The sequence below is a fragment of the Ciona intestinalis genome, chromosome 2 (assembly GCF_000224145.3).
Source record: "Ciona intestinalis chromosome 2, KH, whole genome shotgun sequence".
Classification (NCBI taxonomy): Eukaryota; Metazoa; Chordata; class Ascidiacea; order Phlebobranchia; family Cionidae; genus Ciona; species Ciona intestinalis.
Genome location: NC_020167.2, coordinates 2,870,436 through 2,892,722, shown reverse-complemented (window position 1 = coordinate 2,892,722; position 22,287 = coordinate 2,870,436). Strand labels below are relative to the sequence as shown.

Genomic DNA, 22,287 nt, shown 5'->3' with positions numbered 1-22,287 from the left:
TGTTTAATATGTAAAACATACAAAGCTATTTTAAAATACCAATAAATCTTATACCATTTCCATCTGTGACCTTTTTTAACAATATTTGAATTTTTACCTTGAGGTGTGGTAACGGACAGCTGCCTCCTCACTGGCGCACCCAAGTGGCCACTATGGCGCCACGAAGTGAACGCACGGACCGAGTTCTGAAACTGCTGAGTGAAAAACTCCTCAAGTTTTGAAAGCATCTTAATAACATCAGGTGTGGTGGAACGTGAGATAGTTAGACAGAAGGAATCCCAACCAAAGTTTCCAGGTACAAACACAGCACTGTAAAGTGGTGGGGGATTATGTGAAGAACAATTAATGGATTTGTTTCATTATTTTTACACATCAGGTTTTTTAGTGTTTTTTTAATCGTTAGACTTTTTGATGAGCCACGTGTTACATTGTCGCAATGACACGTAATGACATTAACCAGGACGTTTCGTTTGTCATTCATACATTTTACTTGCGACGGTAACACAACATTTTATGCGTTTTGGTTTTACTGATGTGTTTAAATTAAACTTGTTTTCTCATAACAAACAACGAAAAGTCACAACATTATTCAAACCAACCTTTTCTCAATACTTGTTGGGATGCTTAGTTTGGGTCCTTTCCATTCATCACTTAACTTAAGATTGACAGATGTCAATCGTCCCATCATCACACAACTTCCCATGTACTCTATCCTGCCATCTAGTGAGTGCATTTTCACCAGGATTTTGTGAAGCGGATCTTTGCCTTCTGGGTCCATTAAGTGGCCTATAATACAAATTTTTTTAAATTTTAATGACACAGTGGTTAGCGTGCTTGCCTTTATAACAGATGTTACAGGTTCAAGGCTGGAAACTGCTACTATTCTGTCATTGTAAAAAAGGGAAAAGAATGAATTAAAATTTTTGTATGAAATAAATAGATTTCCACTTACAATTGGCATGTAACTCCTGCAGTTCAATCTGTCCACCAATAATTCCTCCTCTTGCTGATAATTGCGAGTTTTTTAATCCACATGAGAGAAAGACATTCTGGAAAGTTGTATAGGCTTTTATTCATCAAACATTTATTACATTATACAGCAAAATAAATGTTATTGTTAACTATAATAAAGATCATTTCGCAAAAAAACATTCTTTAAAAAATGTGCAACAAAAATATACTAACATAATAACTTTTCTTGTCTCCGCAATTTCAGTAGTGCAGATTGAAAATTTTTAAAACGAAAAGACAGGAAAAAAATACTTTGTAATAAACCATTAAATGAGAAAAACATATAAGTTCTGAACCTTATCTCCACCGCTGTGTATGTTTAACTTTCCATTGGTTTTGAGTTCATCACATGACCACACTGTGTGTCCCATCACATTACTCATGTTCATTTCCACATCGAGACGTGACATTCGTAGACCAAACAACACAACACCTTGCCACACCTTGCTACCTTCTTCTTCTGCAAAAAAATGGTTTGACTTTTGGTGATTAGTAATTATGGAAAATTGTTTGGTTATGGAAAAAAACTTTAAAAAATTGATTATTGGAAAAAAGGTAAACAAATTGATTATGGCAAAAAACATAAAAAAATTGATCATGGCAAAAAAAGAAAAACATGCTTGGGGTAAGGCAAATAAGTTTGGTTAGTACAGAAACTAAATATAATCTGAAAATATAAAATATTAACCTGTTTGTTTGTCATTGGTGGCGGTAGATGTATGAGAAGCAAATCTACGTTTTGGAGAAACAAGCGGATCTTGGTTTAAAAATGAGCTTGCTCTCTTTGTTTCTTCCTCTTTTGGCCTAAAATTTAAAATAAAAGTTTAAACCTTTAAATTTAATAAAAATGTTTTGTAATTTTACCTTTTAAAACAAATACATAAACTTAATAATATTTTTTTCTTTTTTTTTGAGTGAAAATTATCATACCACATCACAGGTTCAATAAAATGGCTTTACAAAATGCTAAACATCATATTACAACTTACTTATTAGTTGAAGCAGCATCTCCAAAGAAAATTCTCCTAGCGATACTTTTCCTGTACCAAGCTCTTGGGAAAGCAAGGATCTCACTAAGTCTTCTCATGTCATATTTAAATGAAGCTTTTCCTGTAAATAACCATGAAAACTTGGAAACCAAATAGAAAAACCAAATATTTTCATGTTTTAAGTTTAGCACATATTATCTAAATACACTGATCGCGTTTAAAACAATTAACAACGATCTATGGGAGTCGTTAAGATGCGGTTTTACAATCTTTTAAATGTTTTATGTTTAATATCGAATGCAACAAGAAAATAGAATGAAAAGTGTCCCATCCTCCCCCGCCCTACTATATATCCAACCCGTAGCTGTCATTAGGTTATCTTTGAAAATGTACAAACTACTAGGTTTTAAAGCATTAAAAATTAGCTTTCAACGTAATACCCAATTTTTTATCGCTAAATGCTAAGATTTTTGTTTCAGAAATTCCAAACAAATGAACACGCCTACCCATTTATTAACATTATACAAAATAATCAAATAACCTCTTAATTAAAAAAATACAAACCCTTTTTTTAAACAGATTTACAAAAAAATTAAAAAGCAGAACTATATAAAAAATCCAAACCTTATACTCTTTTAATATTATTTAAACCGTATATATGCCGGTTCACAATTTTAAGACAAAGTTTTAAATATTTTTCAACCAAAGCATTTACCGATATCTAACAAAGCTGACAAATGAATGAAAACTTTTTGTTGATCGGTTAATTTCACACCCGATTGACTCGCATCAAGATTTACATTTCCTCGTCTTGTTCGAACTATGTTGATCTGGTTATAAAAAATCTTTTAAACTTTAACATCCAGTGTTTTGTTGCTATATATCGTGTCTTTCAATTAAAATATTTTTTCTTCTTCGCTTTCTCAGTATTTCTCAGTATGCGATTAAGTTTATATTAATATAAGATTTCCATAAACTTAATGGACTAACTTCTCTGAATACCTATATTAAAAAGCAAAGCTTCCAAAAAATTTATAACGATTTTTTAATTAAAATAACATTAGAAAAAAATTATTCAAATTTTTACAAAATTCTAAAAAAGATAAAGTACAAAAAGTTAGTTTTTAAGTTTTACCTTAACAGCCACCAAGTAATGTAATAAAAAAAATAAAAATAAACAAAAAAAGATACTTGCAAATTAAAAAAATCTACAAAAAATAAAAGATTTTTTACCTTAACCACTTCCAAGTTAATACTGAGAGAATCTTTCCTTGCAGGGTTTGGGTTGTGTGAGATATCGATGCCCACAGACTGTTGTGTTCCATATGGGTGGAAAACATACAGGGAGAAATCCGACATTATTGCTGTGAAGCTGATGCCGTTTGGAAACGTGGAACCTTTGGGTAAAAAGCAAAGATGGAAGTAATTTTGTTATGTTGTAAAAAAAACAAAATATATTTTATTTAATTTCAGATTAAAAAAATAATTAAAAATTGCTTATAATTGTTTTAAAAAATGGGTGATTTAAAAAATAAAATATGTTTTTGTGATCACAATAGTGTTAAATTATATTTTTATTCTTTTATGTATATTAGGATTTATCAGAACACTCATTTGAAAAATTTAAATAATACACTTTTAGTCCAGGTTGTAAAAAATTAAGTTGAACGATCTGTTATCAGAATTAATATATACTTCTAAGGGCTTTAGTCTTTAAAATCCAGTCCTGATTTTAACCAAAGTGCAAAATACCTTGTGTTTGATCATTAATGTTCTGAGTTGAGAAGTTGTGAAACTTGTCAGTGTCTAAAAAAATAAATTTAATGTCTGAAATTTGTTAGCTTTTTTTCTGGAAAATTTTTAATAAAATATATTTACAAACAAAGAGTTTTTAAAAGAGAGCCTTTTATTTGTGAAATATGTTTAAATTATTATTTTTTTAACTATTTAAAACAAAGAGTTACCTTTATCTGGATAAGTGAATGCTGTTGTGTTGGTTGGGGAAGTTTGTAATGCTGAACCACCTATGCTGCTGAATACAAGATCTAAACTTGGCACGTGAAGCAAACATTCTACTCGGGACATGGGTTGGCAATTAAAGAAAACCTGAAAAAAAATGGATTATACGAAAAATTTGAGCCGTTTTAAACATATGAAATTCTAAAATCAGCTAGATATAGTTAAAAACATATAGATTATAAGCTATATAGGTGAGGTCTTATGTTAAGAAACCTGTGATTTAGGTCAGAGTAGTCCATCAAACAAATTTTAAAAATGATCCCATTTGAAAAAAAAAATTAATTAATTATTTTTGCTTAACCAAAATAAAACTTCAGTTGAAAATTAAGAAAAGCTTGCTTAAAAAAATTAAGTTAAAATTAAAAAAAAATTGGCCTATTATTTAATTTTCCCGGTTACACATACGGGTACCAACCTGTGATGGTTGTACATGAACATACACAACTACATCTACTGGTAAAGCAGCCATGGTTGTGTTGAATACTTCAACAGCTCCGATGTCCATGTCTGCATCATCTTCGGATGAAGAGTCAAACGAATCATCTGGAAATTAAAAGTGAATAAAATAAAGGAATGAAGAGCAAAAAATAATCGTCTAAAGAATTAAAAGTGAATGAAATAGTCAATAAACAAAAAATGACTGAAAAATTAAACGTGAATAAAATAAATGAAAATAACTAAAAAAGTGAATATAAATATTAAATGAATAAAAAAATTAATAATCTGAAAACTATAAAGTGAATAAAAAGAGTAATGAAACAAAAATAATGAATCCCCCAAAAATAAAAGTAAAGAAAAAATAAAACTAACTAAAAAAAATTATTATTTAAAAAGAGAATAAAATGAATAAAAATGACTTTAATATTCTAAAAATAAAACTTTCTCACTTGTCTTCTGGGATGGATTCCTTGATCCTCGAAGAGTTGGAGTGACGGGAACCGCATCAAAAGTTTGCTCCAGGAAGTCCAGGAAGCAAGGACTGATGATCATCTCGGGAAGAGATTGGATGGAGAACCACGTGTACACACAAGCTCTTCGTGATCCTGGATGAGATTTGATGTGAGAGGAATGAGGAGGAGAGTTGATCTGGATGTGGGGGATCTTCGAACCTCCGGGTTGAGTCTGAAGATCAGGGAGATTTTTATTTTTACATTAAAATTCATTTTCACATTTGAAAAAACAAATTATATTTTATGTTTTTTAATTAAAAAAAAGTATATTTTATATATTTTAACTTAAATAAAAATATTTTATTGATTTACCTTATATTTGTAGCGTAAATTTACATATATAAAATAACTTGTAAGGTAGAAAGTGTATGAAACATGGCACCCATGTTTTATAATAACTACATCTACCCCATCACACGCGGATAAAAAACTGCTTATACAAAAACAAAAAGGTTTACACAAAATTAACGAAACATATAACTAAAAACAAAATTTATACCAATAAAAAAATTTAATTACACTTTGATCAAATAGAGAATAGCAAATGTACAATTAACTAAAATTTGATAAACTATTTATACAAAGCTGTAAAACCTTTTATAACTTTTTTCCCTGTTTATAATTTTAAAGCTATTTTTAGTTTATGTTTATTTTTTATAAGGTAGTGCAGCAATCGACCCTAGGCTTAAGAGAGTTTAAATAAAAGTTCTAACCTGTGGAGAGTCGGGCGTTTGTTTTGTCGTTTCTCGACTTTCTGAATTATAATGAACTTTGACCTCGACCCCAGGAATAAAGAAGGTCGTGTTGTTTGCCACGGTCACATGATCACTTGGTTTCGGTCGTGCTTGACTGGATAAGCTGAAACAATGTGAAACTATAATGAACAAACATCAAAAATAATAAACAACAATATTTAATGTAGAAATTGTAATAAATAACATTCTAACTTTAACCAATAAAATTCAAATAACAAATTCTAATTCCAATAAAAAAAATTAAATAAAAAAACATTTTAATTGTTATGTAGAAATCCTAATAAATAGAAATAGCTTAATATGATGGGCTGTTGTGTTTGTATTTGAAGTTTGCATAAAACTGAAGTGGTTTTGTTAGTTTTATGCAAACTAATTTGTTAAACTGTTGTATGAAGGAATAGTCAGAAGTAATGGGCCACTGCTTGCCCAAATCTCCAATTTCCAAATATGTTTCTACAATTTACAAACAAATTTGTCATGGTTGGCTCCAATATTATGAATGGGAAAAACAGCTAAATGAAAGAATTAATAGGTTTGAAATAGACCTTAATTTTACAGTTAAAAAAATGTTTATTTGATTCAACCATCACCAGTAATTAATTTGAATTCTTTTTTTAATTTAGAAAAATTAATGGATGGATTTAAAATTCCCCCAAGTAACTCCAAGTAACAGTTCAAAATTTTATTTGATTTACTGACAGTTACAAATATGTAATCAAAGAAAATATTTCAATTTTACCTCGAAGGGTCCGATGGCTTGGTTGGATGACACACGATCTTACCACCTTGTATTTCAACCCTGATATCCAGGGTTAACTCAAGGTCAGCTTCTATACCCGCTGTCGTCATCTGTGGTAACATATGCTGACTTGTGGCTTAGTGGTTATGTGATGCATAGTAACTGAAAGATACCGAGTTCCATGCTCGGTATTGGCACTGTTTGACGTATGTGTCCTTGTGAAAGACACTTAGCGGACATTGCTCTAATCTAGTAGTCACTAATGGGTTGTAGCATTTTAATTATTGTTGGGGTAATGGGTCAGTTCGAGTTTTAAAGTCAGATTGTATGTCTCGCCAAGGATCCTACCCATATAGAATGGAATAATATATGGGTAATGTGAGTTAAAAGATACTAAAGGTACTAAAGTAATTTTTGTATAGTATGTTAGCTTATACACATATGCAACAAATATTCTTTTATGACTCTTTTTCTGCTGTTAATTTTAAGAACTATAAAATGTGTTGTCGTGTTGCATAACATCCACACCACATGCTCCCTGTCAAGCTGTAGTGATGCAACTCATAGATATTATGACAATATCCTGGAATATTCATTTTTCTTACGTGGGAGATATTTTGTGGTTGCGTTAATGATATTCGGTCATGCGTTAGATCATGTGACCCATCCATCGAGTCGTCAAGGTAGAGTGAGCGTCGCGCTCCATGAGTTTTACCCCCGTCGACTTCATCCTCGGAAATATCTGTAAACATAGAAACATCATTTCATAGCTGCAAAGCTCGTTTTAAAAAGTGCATTTCGTGAAAAAAACGGTACTTTACATTTTTTTTTATCTGTGCCCTCTATATGGGTGAGGTCCTATGACCCTGCCACAGTATGATGAGCCTTGAACTCGTAACCTCTAAGTTAAAGGCAGGCACACTGACCACTGTGCCACAACACCAGTCGTATAAATGATATAACTGTGACACACCATATATAAACTATATTGTAAATGTTAGATATCAAATATTCTATGTGGGTGAGGTCACGCAGAGTGGTTCACCATCAGTCCGAGACTTTATGCTAGGATTGGCCACAAGAGATACCATATATAATACCATATATAAACCGTAGTGTAAATATGAAATACCATATATAAACTGTAGCGTATAACTGGCTTGGTTCGCCATCGTCTTAGAATTTAGGCCAGGATAGGCCCCAAGTAATACCATATATAAACTGTAGTGTAAATATAAATATAAGATACCATAATCAGCAGATGAAGTATCAGATGATGAGATATCTTTCATAGCATGTGGGGGTTGGGGACTAAAAACTTCTTTGTATTCAACATTCTGTTTCAGAGGGAAGTTCCACGCGGTGGGGCTAGAGTCACCAAGTAAATTGTGTTTAACACTGGGTGGCAATGTGGAGAAGGCGGACTGCGCAGATTTTGGGGGTGGTAGATTTCTGTGGGGGGGGATGTTAAAATATTACAGTTGTTTTGCAACATAAATAATTTCATCAATTTTTTTGTGTCCTTCTGGCAGCAGAAATAAAGTAGAATTAGTGTAAAAGTTTTTACTTTATTCTAATTTTGTACGATCACAAATCACAAATAAGATAAAATATGTATAGGGCAGTATCTAACCTGCTGCCAACTGCAGTTGACATTGATCTGCGGTGACCAGGTCTTTTAAAGCTTGACTGTGGAAAGTGGAAGAAAAGAAAAAAAAAAAATTAGATTAATCATTAATCAACTAATAATTATATAATAAAGCTTTATTAAAATTTAACAAAATAAAATATCTTTAAAAATTAAAGATAGGTATTAGTTTCATTAAGTGAAAAAAAGTAAAAAAAAATTAGAATAAATTAAATAAAACTTTAAAAAAGTTTAAATAAAATTTTAAAAAGGTTTTATTCAATTTTTTTTCAAATAAAATAACAGAAGACCAACCGATGCTTGCTTGGTGCTTGAACGACGAAGTTTGTTTCGGAAAGTTTGTCGAAAGATTGATGAAAGGGCGACCTCTAGTGTGTGGAGTTTCCTCACTTGCTCTTCGATCAACGCTGGTTTTGCTCCGAGGGATTTGAGATCATTCACTACTCGAACCTGAAAGTAAGATGAGAGGTGTTTAATAAAAATTTTACAAAAAAATATGCAAAACATGGTTGAATATTAAAATGTACAGTCCGGAGCGTTTGCAATACGGTTACATTTCACTAACATACTTTATTTTTAATAAAAAGCGTTTTAATAAAATGATGAAATGTAAAACGGTCACATCCACTAACATACCATTTTCAAATTGGAAAAAGTTTGCTAAAAGATAAAGTAACATCTCATATTTTATATTTAAGTTTCATACCCATCAATACAAAAAAAATAAAAATAGGACAAATATGCACCACACAGTAAAATAACCATATGTTGTAATAAAAGTTGACCTTGTGCCAACTACCAACCACCAACCACCAACCACCAACCACCAACCACCAACCACCAACCACCAACCACCAACCACCAACCACCAACCTGTTCATTTAATTCTTGCTCCAATTTCTTTGTCTTTTCTCGCTGCGTTAGTTCCTTATGTGATGAAGGAAGATCATCCATCTGTCTCATCTCCACCCCTCCATCCACTGTGTCCTCTAATCCCGTTCCATCTAACTCACTCAAACTACCCATCACAGAATCATAATTCAACCTGGAGATTTTAAATTTATTTGTTTGTCTGGCTTGTGGTATACTGGTCAGCGCAGAGATATCTTTAAATATATATAGTAGGGTGGGGAAAGATGGGACACCTTTAGCACATTCTGCACAAAATATCCAAGTTTTCGAATCGTGTTTTAAACAAGTAACAATGGTCTATATGGGAGTCAAGAGGATACAGTTTTATAATTCTTTGAATTTTTTTTGTTTACTACCAAATGGGATGAGAAAATGGAATGAAAAAGTGACCATCTTCCCCCACCCTACTATATAGAGAATATTCTCTATATACAGAAAGAAGTATAGATATGTAAACAGAGCAAACATATTCGTACACGGAGAGCATTTGATTGGATACCTTGAGTCTAACTTTAAATGCAAATTTCACCATTGCTTAACCACGTCTGCATTATTAAAACAACCTTACCTATCCGATTCAGAAGAATCGCGACGTAAGCTCGCATCGTCTCCCGTTATTACTGTCAAAGTTTCCACTAGGTGGGTTAAGTAAGCCCCGATCTTCGTGTCGATCTCAAGATCCACCCCGTCCATCTGCCACACTATGTTCACAGTGGTTCGTGCGGTGGGCACCATGCCTGAATCAGTGTGAATTTGGTAGCTTGTTGTGTCTGTGCAAATCTGTGCATAAAAGAACGCGAATATAGTTGCTTGTAAAAATAAATGGCTGACTAATATTAAATAATATATTAAATAAATATGTAAAAATAAATAACATTATGGTTGCTTCTTACTCTTAAAAACACAAACTGTGGTTTTTAATATTTATTTCGGTTTGCTTTTGATGAAAAAAGGAATACAATTAGAAATATTTAAAAATATTGAAGTACAGGGCAAGATTAACATGATCTAACGTGTATTCACATTAAATTAGTTTTTTAACGAATTTTTTTGATAACATTTATTTTTTTTAAATTGAAAACCACTAAAGATGTCTTTGATATATAAAACACACATAGTAGGGTGGGGAAAGATGACTCATTTTTCTCTTTTCATCCTCTTTTCTTGTCCCGTTTAGTAGTAAAACAAAGACATTTAAAGAATTATAAACCCATATTCTCGTCCCAAAGACTCTAATAGACTGTTGTTATTTGTTAAAAACCTGATCAGGATATTTGAATATTATGCGCTAAATGTGTCCCATCTTACCCCAAAGTACTATAGAATTGTGTTATAGCATATCCATGTAAATATGGTTGGCACACAACTCATGTGATAACAAAAGATTTACCTCATAAGTACCAGCAGGTACAAGGAACGAATTCATGACCACATTCTTAGATCCCATACACCCTGGGTTCCAATCATCCCAAGAAGTTTGAAAATCATCTGTAAAACGAAGACAGAAGCCTTTGAAGTTACCACGCGTGACCAAGGACTTTGCATAACATGCACTGATCAATGTATTGTCCACTGTTAACACAAGGGCAGAAGAAAGTTCTTCTTGAGTTGAAATCTGTGGGGTGTGAAAGAATTTAAAGGGATTATGGTAAAGGATTGAATATTTTAAATATTATTTTCAAAATTACATCTTATTATCTACAAACACGTGATAACTCGTAACGTCGTAAGCGGGTTCAAGGTGTATGAAACAATTTTTTACCCATAAAGTTTTAAATATTACTGAATTACATATTATTACATATTATCACTTACAACCACATGTGATAACTTGTAAACGGGTACGAGGTGTATGAAACAAGACAATCGTGTTATAATGTCTGACACTGCCACTATATGAAGGCAATAAGTTAAATTTATTTATTTAAAAAAGGGATATATTAAAAAGAATAATACATAATTATTTAATAATACTCCCTCTTTACAAGCAGCTATATAAACAAACAAAACATATACTACTACACATTCTGAAAACATCATACCCAACAGTTAATGTGAATTGAATTTAGAAATTTTAATAATGAAAATATCACTCACATCATATGAGTTGGTATCCTGAGCAACAGGCAAGCATATACCAAGGTCATGTACTGATAGTTGGAGGAATAAGTTGCTAACGGCGACCGTGTTCGATGATGCGTTCATCATTCGTCGTGCATGAATAGCTCCAACAACCTGCAATGATGTTGTTTTTTTACGACTATTAATTTAATTTTGATTATTATCGGATTTCTTATACAAATTTCCAATAATGTTGTTAAAATTAACTTTTGTTCAACTTTTTATGCATTTCAAATTTTACAATTATAAGTTGTGACAGGCAGGCCAGTAACAACATAGTCAAATTATATGTAATCAATTTTAGGTCATTTCATAACCAAAAAAGGGTGAATATAAAAATTTCGCGAGTTGCAAATGAAAACATCATCATGGGAATTGACCTCTTGAGTTGCGTGCCTCACTTCCTCGTGAAGATCCGCTCGCTTCTCCGTCCAATCATCATATGCGTTCTTGTACGCAAGGAACAACAAAATGGCTGGGTGGGAAAATTATAAAAATATGTAAACTATATGAAATGCTTTAATATTATCACCTACAAAGTAACATACATGGTATTTTGTAAGCTGGCACGAGGTGTTATAATGATTGTCGTTTTCTGGCCATGTGAGGATAGAGTAAGTTACATTTATTCATTCATATTGAGACATATACTTTCTTTTATCTATCACTCATAAAATGTCAGTAACTCAAATTAACTTATCTAAAAAGGGAAACTGGTTTTATGCATGATTATTTCACCTTAAATCCTAATCGATTCAAATTAAGTTTTTTAATGGAAAAATATTTGTTACCTTTATCGAATGCAGTTGGTTGCACAAAAAATATAGGACGTGACAAACTGATGAGGATGATGTTGTTGTCCTCCATCTGATCTTCCGGAGTAAAACTGGATGAAGGTGGAACTTGAAGATCTAAAAATGTTACAAAATCATGTAAAAGATACTAAACTGGTTTTAGGGGCAGATACACATTGTATGTCAAGGCTTCCTAAACTGGGCATTGTTGGTCGCATAACAAGCTTTAGGGAGTCACTGAGAGTATACAATTTTACACAAAGTACTGCATGTATTATACTATTAACTGTGAAGGATTGCGAAAAATTTTCACATGTTAAAAGGGTCCAAGAAAAAGCTTTGGGGAGGTTAGGTCTATGCTATTCTACGTGGGTGAAGCCCCACAACATGGCATACCATGGGATCTGAGATTTAAGCCAGAATTGATCCATTGCCCCAACACCCAGGTTGTGGCAACCTATTTGTGACTACTGGGTTGTAGCAATGGCTCTTGTGTCTTGCCCAATGACACAAACGCTATCAATGGTATCAAGGATCGTACCTGCTGTCTTTTGGTCATGATCTAAGCAACTTATTACTGTGCTGCAGAACCGAACCCCAATATGTGTTAATACATGTTTTAGATTTAAATAGCTAATAAAACTTACTTACCCCATCTTACTTATTTAAACAGCTCGATTGAACGTGTAACAGTTTTAATTAAAAATAAAACATAAAAAACTTTTTTAAAACTTTCTTTTATTTTTTTAAAGTTAATTAAAATATATATATCAAAATTATAAAAATGTTAAAAAACCAACACACTTTCACTTTTCGACGATTTGCTCGATTTGTGTGTGTATGTGGCGCCATCATGTGCTTGCTGTGATGTGTTCTGCAGCCCAATTCTCGTTGTGAAGTACGCCATCTGCTGGAACTCTGCCTCAGCCTCCTGGTAGACATTGTTTGCCATCAACGTCCCAAGTGAAAGAGTCAAGTCAACTTGGGCTTTACCAAATAACTTGAGATACTTGTGCAGGCTCTCTGCGGTAAGAGGAATTTGTTTTGGTAGGTTTAACTTTTTTATAGCACTTATAGCTCTTTATCAAAAAAAAATTGTATCATTTTTTATTAAAGGATTTTATGATTGTTTTTTTCTACCGAAGAAAATTATCAAAATCCAAGCACAGTTTTAAAAATTTCTGAATACCGCTTGCACACATTATTTACAACAGAAGACTGCAGAAAAAAAAACTTAAAATAAAAAAGGGTAGATTTAATAAGCACTGAAAAAAACAAAAACCCATTACACCGGCCACAACAAAATTTTGAAAAAAAATCATCCTTGATTTCTGTCTAATAAAATAAAATTTGAACAATGCTGAGAAATATACCCACTAAAAACGCAACGATTAATACAAAATAGGTTAACAATTTTACAATTCTATAAAAACAACAATTTTCATGACACATACTTATTTTTTTGCCAGGTTCCGCCCTGATCACCCGATTGGATAATTCGAAAACCATCTTCCCAGTTTTTAACCGAACAGCGTTGCTTGAAGCAGTTGTTGCCGTGATTTGAATTCCCTAGATCAAAAAAAGGATATAAGTTTAAACACACTTCAGAGCCAGATTTTTATTCATTTAATAAGTTAAAGCATAAAAGTTTGGGATTATATTTACATAACTTATCTAATTGTGCACCTTTTACAAAAAATATTTTTCTAACTAAAAAGCTAGTACTTTAATACAACAAATTTAGTTTTACCTAAAAAAAACTCTGAAGAAAAAACAAAAATATATTAAACAAATAACCTCCTTGAATGCTACAAAAAGTTTTTAATAAAAAGCAACAAAATCAACTTTTTTTGCCACAAAAGGTAAGAAAGCTTTAAACTTTTCACTCACTTCACTCTTAAAAACTAAATTAAACAAGTAAGTGAAGCAACCTCTTAGAGTTTAAATAGTACAAAAAGTTTTCAACAATAATCAACAAAATGAACGTACATCAAGTTGAAGTTCAAGCTGATACAACATGGGTTTGCTTTGCGTTGATTCCACTGATCTGAGACTACTTTCCGACCACACGGATGTCGCAATCTGATCTTTTGAAAGTTTCTTAATCACGTCATTAACCTGGAAGTAAAATGTGCTTCAATGAGATTTTATTTGCGTTATATATTGATGTAGTATATTTGTTAAAACTGTTACCAAGACGATCAGAAATGTTCTAAACATTTTTTTAGCACATAGAAAAATCTATATCATGTTAACTACTTTTGTTTATATTTTTAAATATTTTTTAAAAATTTGTTTGTAAATATCATGTTTAAGGTGTACAATGCAATGGTATTACAATATTTACACAGCTTTCACCTTACAACTAACTATTTTTTAAGTTTACCATTTCAGCTGATTTTACAAGTTCAAATCAATAAATATTATGCTCAAGTTTTACACACTGTGTGCTACTTTTATTTTAAAAATTTTTAGTAATTAAAGATTAATATATGAAACTTTTTCGCATGTAATGTGTAAAACATTAAAACTGTGCTTTTTTGCCACAAAAAAAAGAAATTACTTAAACCCTTTACTGACCTCACTCATGAACACTTCTTGTAAGAAAATGAGTTGATTAAGAAGATCGGTGGTAAGCGTGTGTTCAAAACTTCCCATCCTGATGGTTATCGACATATAATCGCCTTCCTTCATCTGTAAACCAGCATCTGAAAATTCCAAAAAATTAAGATAAATGTTCCAATATTGCGTGATTGATTGAACAAATTCTGTCAAGCCTGTCATTTTGAATGAATGGTTAAAAAGTTGTGAAACTTGGTTTAATATTATACGGTTTGAAAAATTATTGTTAAATGTGATCTACCAAACTAAATTTTTAGTGTTTATATTCAAAATTTCTAATATAGTAAAACTTTTTTAAATGACAAAATTTTATTTTTGTTGTTTAATCAAAAATTTTTTTAGTAAGCTTTAAAAAAATAAACAGTTTAAATTCCATTCAAGTTCTCATCTATATTACATAACCCACCTCCATAACCGGACGTGTCATCATTTGTGACATCATAAAGATTATGATGCTTGGATTCTCCCTCTGCGCTGATTTGTGGAAGTTCGATCCCCGTGGATACTGGGGAGATGTCGTTTGAGGGGGTGCTCTAAAATGTTAAATAAATTGTTAAATATATTATAAACTGCAACATAATCATAAATAACACAGAAAAATGTAAATTAAAACCATAAAAAGGAAATAGTAATAAATAACACATAAATAACTATAACAGCAATGAATAACACAGAAAAAATGCAAAATAATACTTTAAAAAAGTAATATAATAAAAAAGTAGAAGTACAAAACAAAATAAGATACAATAAAACACAAGTTATATTGGGCTTGCTTAACTGTATGGATTAACCAACTCAGTTATTTATTTAGATATTTTTTCATCTTGTTAGCAGTCAAAACTTGTAAATTACAGATATTACAGATATATGAATTCGTAATGATTTTTTTGCTGAAAGTGCTAATATTAACATTGTAAATTCTTCTAATCATATGTTCTTTAAACTTTAAACAAATTAAAGTATTTATAAAGAAATTAGAGTTCCATTCTGTATGGGTGAGGTCCTTCTAATGGACCTGGGATTTAGGCCAAAAACAAATTGGATTTATAATATTTGTAATGATTAATTTCCGCACAATACCTCTGAATGAAAGTAGAGTGAGTGTTTAGGCATCACCACAGAAAACTCAGCTTCGGGACCAATCTTTCCCTTCCCAGTGATTATTCCCGTTGAATACTCGGCTCTTAGTGAAGGGAGGAGACTGGCCCCGATCTCGATACCCTCTGCTTCCAGTGAGAAACTAAAAAATATTATATTGGAATTTAAAAAAACAACATATTTTTCTAAACATAACTTCTCAAAATGCAACATTTGTTACAAGGGGAACAGTGGCTTCCAGTGGAAAACTAAAATAATGTTTTTTTAGAATTTTTATATACATTTGTAAAAAAGTTGAAAAAAACAATATAACTGTTGTAAAAGTGTGTGCGAAAAGAACTTCTCAAAATAAAACACTTGTTTAAAAGGGAATAGTTTTATATTAGGTTTGATAGGCTGTAAAGTATAAATTCATTTTTTTTGTATATTTCAGTTATTTAAAGCTAAATCTACTTAAAAAACAAATTTCAAATCAAATTCGACAAAAACAATGAAAAGTGTAAACAATTGTTTCAAAAAAAGACAAAAACAACCAATCTCTGTGGGACAGTATGTTTAATAAACAAGAATCAAAAGTTTTAATTTAACAATTATTTTTCTTACTTAGCAATAACTGGTGTGTTGTTTGTTTCAGATGAAGCTTGTGAGAGATCTATGAATGCTGTGATGGCACTCGGGGTCATTGGGGTCATGGGTATGCCAGTATTTGATGGGGTGGCAGGGGGATACCCTGGACCCATTCCATCAACTGTGTCAAATGTTCTAAAGCAGAAAAACGCTTACAGAAAAAATGGCAAAAAATAAAACCATAAAAAATTAAAAAAAAAAAAATCTAAAGGGTACCTTTAGGGAAAAAAAATAAAGTTTAAAAAAATGTTTAAATAAAATATAACACAAAACAACTTGTTCTGAATTTTTTATCTATAAATTTCAATTAGTCGAAACTGTTTGGCAGCTATAAGCGACAGCTTGAGAAAACTTTTGACAATTTTTTTTGTTTGAAATATTTATTTTTATATTTAAATAGAACTGCGATAAAAACAGAATAAAAATGGTTGGAGTCGTTTTCCTTTTCCATTTTGTAGCGCTTGATCCTAAACTTTTTTTATTCTTAGTGGATAGGGCCCTTGTCCAGGACCTGGGATTTAGGCAAAAAATGATGATCCCGAACTGATGGATCCTAAAATGGAGGCCAAAAATGATGGATCCTTACCTGTAAGTAGGGGTTTGTGAAAATTCCATGATATGACTTGATAGATGTCGCGTTCCTCGTGAAACGACATCATGAAGTGAAGCGGGGTGCTGAGGGAGGTTTAACACGATTCGACCAATCACAGTCGAGCATTTGTTACCCTCGTCGCTATCTCGTTGGTGATCGGTTGAAGCATCAAGGGTGCATGAACCGACGCCGCATGTGAGGATCACCTGGGGAAAAACAGGTTTTTAAAATTTTAGACGAAAATTTGGAAAAATAGGTTTTGAAACTTTGGGCAAAATCTGGGGTGAGTTTGTTAAAATGTAGTTTTACTCATAGTGGTTAAATGTAGAGAAATTCATTGATTAATATGGCAAATGTAATTTACTTTGGCACTATATATTCTTGGACACCTAGCTGCAGGGAAAATGGTTGTTCAATATGTAAAACTAGAGTGCTAAAACATGAGGAGTATTTTTCCTGTTGTTACCAGGCATAATGTTACACTTAAAATTGCTGCTAAATCAGAAGATTATTTTTAAGTAACATTTAACAGTTTTGGTTGATGATTGTAAAATGTGCAACTATAAAAAAAGCCTTTTGCACAGTTTGCAGGCAGGGTAAACATTAATATTTAATATTTTCATTAATAGGATTTTTATGTTTATCATGACCTTTATGTTAACACCTTAAGGTTTTCAATTAAGTATTTTTAGACAAGATCCCAACCTTTTTCAACTGATTTGAATGCTCTGTGACATCACCATGGACCTTCGCTAAACTGACGTGCATGGATGAGCTTCCTTCACGCTTGAATAACCTCACAGATGTTTGTTTATGGAAAGCATTTGCCGAGAGTTGGCAAAGCGATACAGACAAGTGAAGCTCGCCAACTTCAGCCAGAAGTTGAAACTACAGAAAAAAATGACAATTATTACTACATAGATACCATTGACATACACATTAGCAGTATTATTGTTCTGGGCGAGACATATAACGTACCTCGTTCCATCTCATTGGTCACTAATGGGTTGTAAAGTTATAGGAAGCAAAACCATACACAAACCTAAAAAGTGTGGTAACTCTAAGCAAACAAGGATAAAAAAATGAGACTTAAATGGGCATCCTGGGTGTTGGGATAATGGACCAAATCTGGCCTAACTTCCAGGTCCTTGATAAAGAATAGCATAGAAAAACCATATAACGAACATTGTCCCAAATCAGTGGTCACAGATGGGTTGTTAAAATAGTCAGCAATACAAAAAAATCTCTCACAAATTTACAAATGTAGTGTTTTTTCATCTAAACTTTTATTTGTCTGTTGGATTTAGTAAAATTTAACCAAAAAAAACAGGATATAGCAACAAAACAACAGTTGTTAAAACACGTTTACAGTTAAGAACATATCTACATTTATTTGCAAGAAAATTATTAATATCATTTTTTACCTCATTTATAGTTGCTGTTGCTGTGACAACCATTGCCACATAAGGAACATAATCACCACTCAGAAGACCATGTTGAGAGATGGAACTTCCATAGATGTTTCGTTCCGATTCGACACGAAATTCATCTAAAATAAAATAATACCAGATGTTTAACTTTTATAAAAATATTTTTTTTTTACAAAATTTCTTTTTTTACTGATTCTAGCATGCAGTTTTGTTTTAAATCCGCCCAAACGTTTTAGGTTATTATAGTTTCAGGTAAACTAGATTAGAATGTTTCGATATTGTAAGAGGGATTTCTAGTCAACATTTTTTGTTTTGCCTTGAATTTTTATTTTGTTGCACAGATTTTTGCACATACATATTAAATAATATAGGGCAAGATTTATTTATTATAGTTCATACTTTTTTTTAAATCACATAAAAATCCTAAATCCTTAGGTATAAGTAAAAATTTTGTGTTTTTTTCAATCTGACAGAAAGACACAGCCATGTAAAACTGTTGTGTGAATTTGGATGCAAAATTGTTGGTGAATTTGGATGTAAAATTGTTGTGTGAATTTGGATGCAAAACTGTTGTGTGAATTTGGATGCAAAACTGTTGTGTGAATTTGGATGCAAAATTATTGTGTGAATTTGGATGTAAAACTGTTGTGTGAATTTGGATGTAAATCTGTTATTTTACTGAATTATTAGATTGCATAAAACTGTTGTATGTTACCTTGTCTCTTAGCCACCAGTGTATGAGGTGGTAGGTTGAGGTCGGGGTCAATGCTGTACAAGTCAACAAGCTTGTACAATATCTATAAAAACAGGAATATAATGAAATCTTGAAACATTATAATGTTCTTTTAAACAGTAACACAACATTTTGTGATATATTTTCAATCTATGGGGGAGGTCCTATGACCATGCATGACATACAACCTGAGATGTAGGAACAGTTGACCCAGAATATAAAATAATTTGCATTTAGTATTGATTATTTTTACACTTTATTTCTAATTGGCATATATAATACCTTTGTCGTTGCCCCACCCTAAACAAGTTACATTCATTCATTCGATAAATAAAAAACATATCACAAATTTCATTAGTTTTATTTGATTTCTCCTAATAAAAGTTGAAAACACCCTTAGTTTTTACATCAGATGAGCTGCTAAAAGTTTTTTACATTATGTCTAGTAGCAGAAGTAACAGAAGTTTCATTGGGTCAAAAACAGTAACCAATGCAAGCAAACCACGTACCTGCCAACACCTTGCTAATGATTCACTCTCAGTTGACGATGACAAAATAGATCCTGTATCAAACGTAGGGTGCCTGGTGTTCTCGGGAACAGGGGAGGTGTGCCGACGTGTTATCACACGACTGTAAAGAAAGAATTTAGAAAAAAAAAGTTTTTTTTTTAAAATGGATTTTTTTCAAATTGTGATGATTTTGAGAATTTTTTTTATTTTTATTATGAACCTAAATCTGTGTTAATTTTTGTGTTGCAATATGTAGAAAACAATGTTTAGATAAGAACTGTGTTGATGTTTGAATGTGTTTAATGTTAAGTTTAAATAAAGTTGCCATTTGCAGAATACAAAACACAGTAAATATTCAAACTCTGCAGAACACAAAACATGGAAAAATATTTAAAAATAGTTAAGATAAGAAGGCCGCACTGACAGTAAAGTTGGTTGGCCTGTAATATAATATCTTGGTGGTGTTCCAGGTCAACATTAAAAACTTACCGTTCGTAGTCTGCAAATGAGCTGTTAGCACTTGCACTTGATACATTAGACACAGTTTTTCTATGTGTGATGAGGGGATCAGGAGATATTGAACCTTCAGTGTATTTGTTCACCTGGGTCAAAAACAACTTGGAGATAAATTATTACGACTTAAACAAAGGAGTAAAACACAAAGATAAAAATATTTTATGTGATTTTTAGTCGCAATGCTAATAATTGTTTGCACAAACAAAGGAATGGAGAAAAAGGTAAGGAAATTTATACAAAAATATTAGTATTGTGGCTAAATATGACATTATAGAATACAAGTTTTTCTTATAACCACATTAAACAGTTCAATTGATTAGTTAAATAAATAATAACTTTAAGTTTATTTTGCATAAGCACATATACATTTAGTAAAAGATAAGAGAATTTATAAAAAAATACTAGTATTGTGGCTAAATACAATGAAACATAATTAAAATACATTTTTTTCTTGTAACTAGAGAAAACAGATGACTTGTTAAACAAAAAAATAACTAAAAGGGTATTTTGCTGGGCAAGATATATACCGGACCTTGTTTCAAACCAGGAGTCACGAATGGGCTGTTAAAATATAAGCATAAATACATTACCAGTATTAATGTTCTTGCTTGTTGTATAGCATCAGAGCATTGAATAAACTGATGAATTAATCGGACAAGTGCAATGTCGACACGTTGTCTCACGGAATCCACTGAACATTCAAGTGTTACGTTCATTGTTGATCTATGAAAAAGAATGTTTTATTGAATGTTACTCAAAAAATGCGACAATGTTAGTGCATTTTATTGCATAGCTAGCAAAGTTGCAAGCGTGTCCTTTGAAAAACATTGAAAAAAACAATTATTAAACATTAACTAGTTTAAACAAATATGCGAATATAAAAATTAAAATATTTAATAAAATAGTTACATTAGCCACAGTAACAAAGGAAAAGAGTTTTTTGCCAAACATTATGTTTAATATCAACAGTTAGTTTGTTTTAATATTACAATAAATATATGATGTATGATTTGAAAAAACAAACTCCCTAAATAATAATTGTTCTGGCAATATACTGACAAGGGACTATAGCTCTTATAACAAAAAATCACCTTTTTTCAATTTTCTTTTCTTCTAGCCAGCCAACATTTTTCTCTTTTTTATTGTTGTTCCTATTTTTGTTTACAGACTTTTTCTCTTTGGTTTCGGCAGCGTTACTATTAAAATAAAGTACTAAACATAAACCTCTTTTACACAAAAAAATTTTAAAGTGTATCACAAAATTTCCCCAAACTTCCATTTGTTTGTGAAAAATTAAAAAAAACTGACAAAAATACAGCTTACCTGTCTTCAACATTAACCACAGCCGTATCAATTATTGAAGAATTAAAACAAAATCCTTGAAATAACAGAATTGCTGACTTTGATTGACTGAATGACTTGTTTGACTGCCTTGATCTGTAAGAAGGTGAAATTTTGTGGCTGAATACATGGTATTATGTAGAAAATCTTTTTGGTCACAAACTTTTGCGCACTTACATAACAAATTGTTTTTTGAGCATTATAAGGTGCAATACATTCCATTGTTCTGGTATATGATTCATGTGGTTGCAATTTATATACTGTTAATTTAACATCAAGAAATGTAACTTGCTTTTCCTGGCATGGCCAAAATGACAGTCGTTATAACATGGGTGCTCATACACCTCGTGCCAGCTTATGAGTTACTCTATATGTTACTTTGTGCATTGTAAGTGATCATTTTTTGTATTTTTCTTTTTTTTATGTATAGCTGATATTTGGACAACCCTGAGTTGGAGTAATTGCCATTAAGTGTCTTGCCAAAGACACATATGCCTACAACGGTAGCAGCGACGAGCCTTGAACCTGTTACCTCTGGGTTAGAGACAGGCGGGTTAACCACTTCGCCACGAAGCAGGAAAAAGTCAAAATTTTAATGTGTTTTAACTTCTATGAAAACCAAGTGATAATTGTTTGTAGAGTAAATTGTCACTTCATTTAAAATGCATTAAAAGGAACTTAAATTTGGCGATTGATGATGTACTGACTTGTAACGACGAGATGGTTCTCTTCTCTTTCTACGACTTCTTAGTTCACGGGTGTACAGACGATCAGGTTGCTGTTGGTCAACACTGAAATAAAAAGTTGGTCAACACTGAGATAAAATGTTGGACAACACTGGAGTAACATGTTGGTCAACACTGGAAAAATGGCGGTCAACA

At 31.7% G+C, this 22,287-nt stretch overlaps 1 protein-coding gene across 1 annotated transcript in view; it reads right to left on the bottom strand.

The window, feature by feature from the left end:
- The window catches only part of LOC100182261 (transmembrane protein KIAA1109), a 47,952-nt gene that overhangs the window by 3,663 nt on the left and 22,002 nt on the right, over positions 1–22,287 (bottom strand). The window contains exons 34-74 of the mRNA XM_026840885.1: positions 22,114–22,197; positions 21,389–21,502; positions 21,157–21,261; positions 20,656–20,788; positions 20,039–20,151; positions 19,550–19,670; positions 19,023–19,104; positions 18,302–18,426; positions 17,583–17,765; positions 16,872–17,083; positions 16,262–16,420; positions 15,641–15,800; positions 14,967–15,093; positions 14,519–14,646; positions 13,928–14,056; positions 13,393–13,507; positions 12,743–12,961; positions 11,936–12,055; positions 11,525–11,619; positions 11,121–11,258; positions 10,414–10,638; positions 9,592–9,803; positions 8,985–9,156; positions 8,406–8,561; positions 8,097–8,152; positions 7,713–7,915; positions 7,069–7,205; positions 6,464–6,573; positions 5,683–5,827; positions 4,907–5,141; positions 4,435–4,562; positions 3,965–4,106; positions 3,753–3,806; positions 3,234–3,397; positions 2,716–2,830; positions 2,001–2,121; positions 1,700–1,815; positions 1,308–1,471; positions 953–1,049; positions 600–786; positions 98–309 (exon numbers count right to left, since the gene is read on the bottom strand). Coding sequence (XP_026696686.1) covers positions 98–309; positions 600–786; positions 953–1,049; positions 1,308–1,471; positions 1,700–1,815; positions 2,001–2,121; positions 2,716–2,830; positions 3,234–3,397; positions 3,753–3,806; positions 3,965–4,106; positions 4,435–4,562; positions 4,907–5,141; positions 5,683–5,827; positions 6,464–6,573; positions 7,069–7,205; positions 7,713–7,915; positions 8,097–8,152; positions 8,406–8,561; positions 8,985–9,156; positions 9,592–9,803; positions 10,414–10,638; positions 11,121–11,258; positions 11,525–11,619; positions 11,936–12,055; positions 12,743–12,961; positions 13,393–13,507; positions 13,928–14,056; positions 14,519–14,646; positions 14,967–15,093; positions 15,641–15,800; positions 16,262–16,420; positions 16,872–17,083; positions 17,583–17,765; positions 18,302–18,426; positions 19,023–19,104; positions 19,550–19,670; positions 20,039–20,151; positions 20,656–20,788; positions 21,157–21,261; positions 21,389–21,502; positions 22,114–22,197 — 5,813 coding nt within the window. The remainder of the gene's footprint in view (positions 1–97; positions 310–599; positions 787–952; positions 1,050–1,307; positions 1,472–1,699; positions 1,816–2,000; positions 2,122–2,715; positions 2,831–3,233; positions 3,398–3,752; positions 3,807–3,964; positions 4,107–4,434; positions 4,563–4,906; positions 5,142–5,682; positions 5,828–6,463; positions 6,574–7,068; positions 7,206–7,712; positions 7,916–8,096; positions 8,153–8,405; positions 8,562–8,984; positions 9,157–9,591; positions 9,804–10,413; positions 10,639–11,120; positions 11,259–11,524; positions 11,620–11,935; positions 12,056–12,742; positions 12,962–13,392; positions 13,508–13,927; positions 14,057–14,518; positions 14,647–14,966; positions 15,094–15,640; positions 15,801–16,261; positions 16,421–16,871; positions 17,084–17,582; positions 17,766–18,301; positions 18,427–19,022; positions 19,105–19,549; positions 19,671–20,038; positions 20,152–20,655; positions 20,789–21,156; positions 21,262–21,388; positions 21,503–22,113; positions 22,198–22,287) is intronic.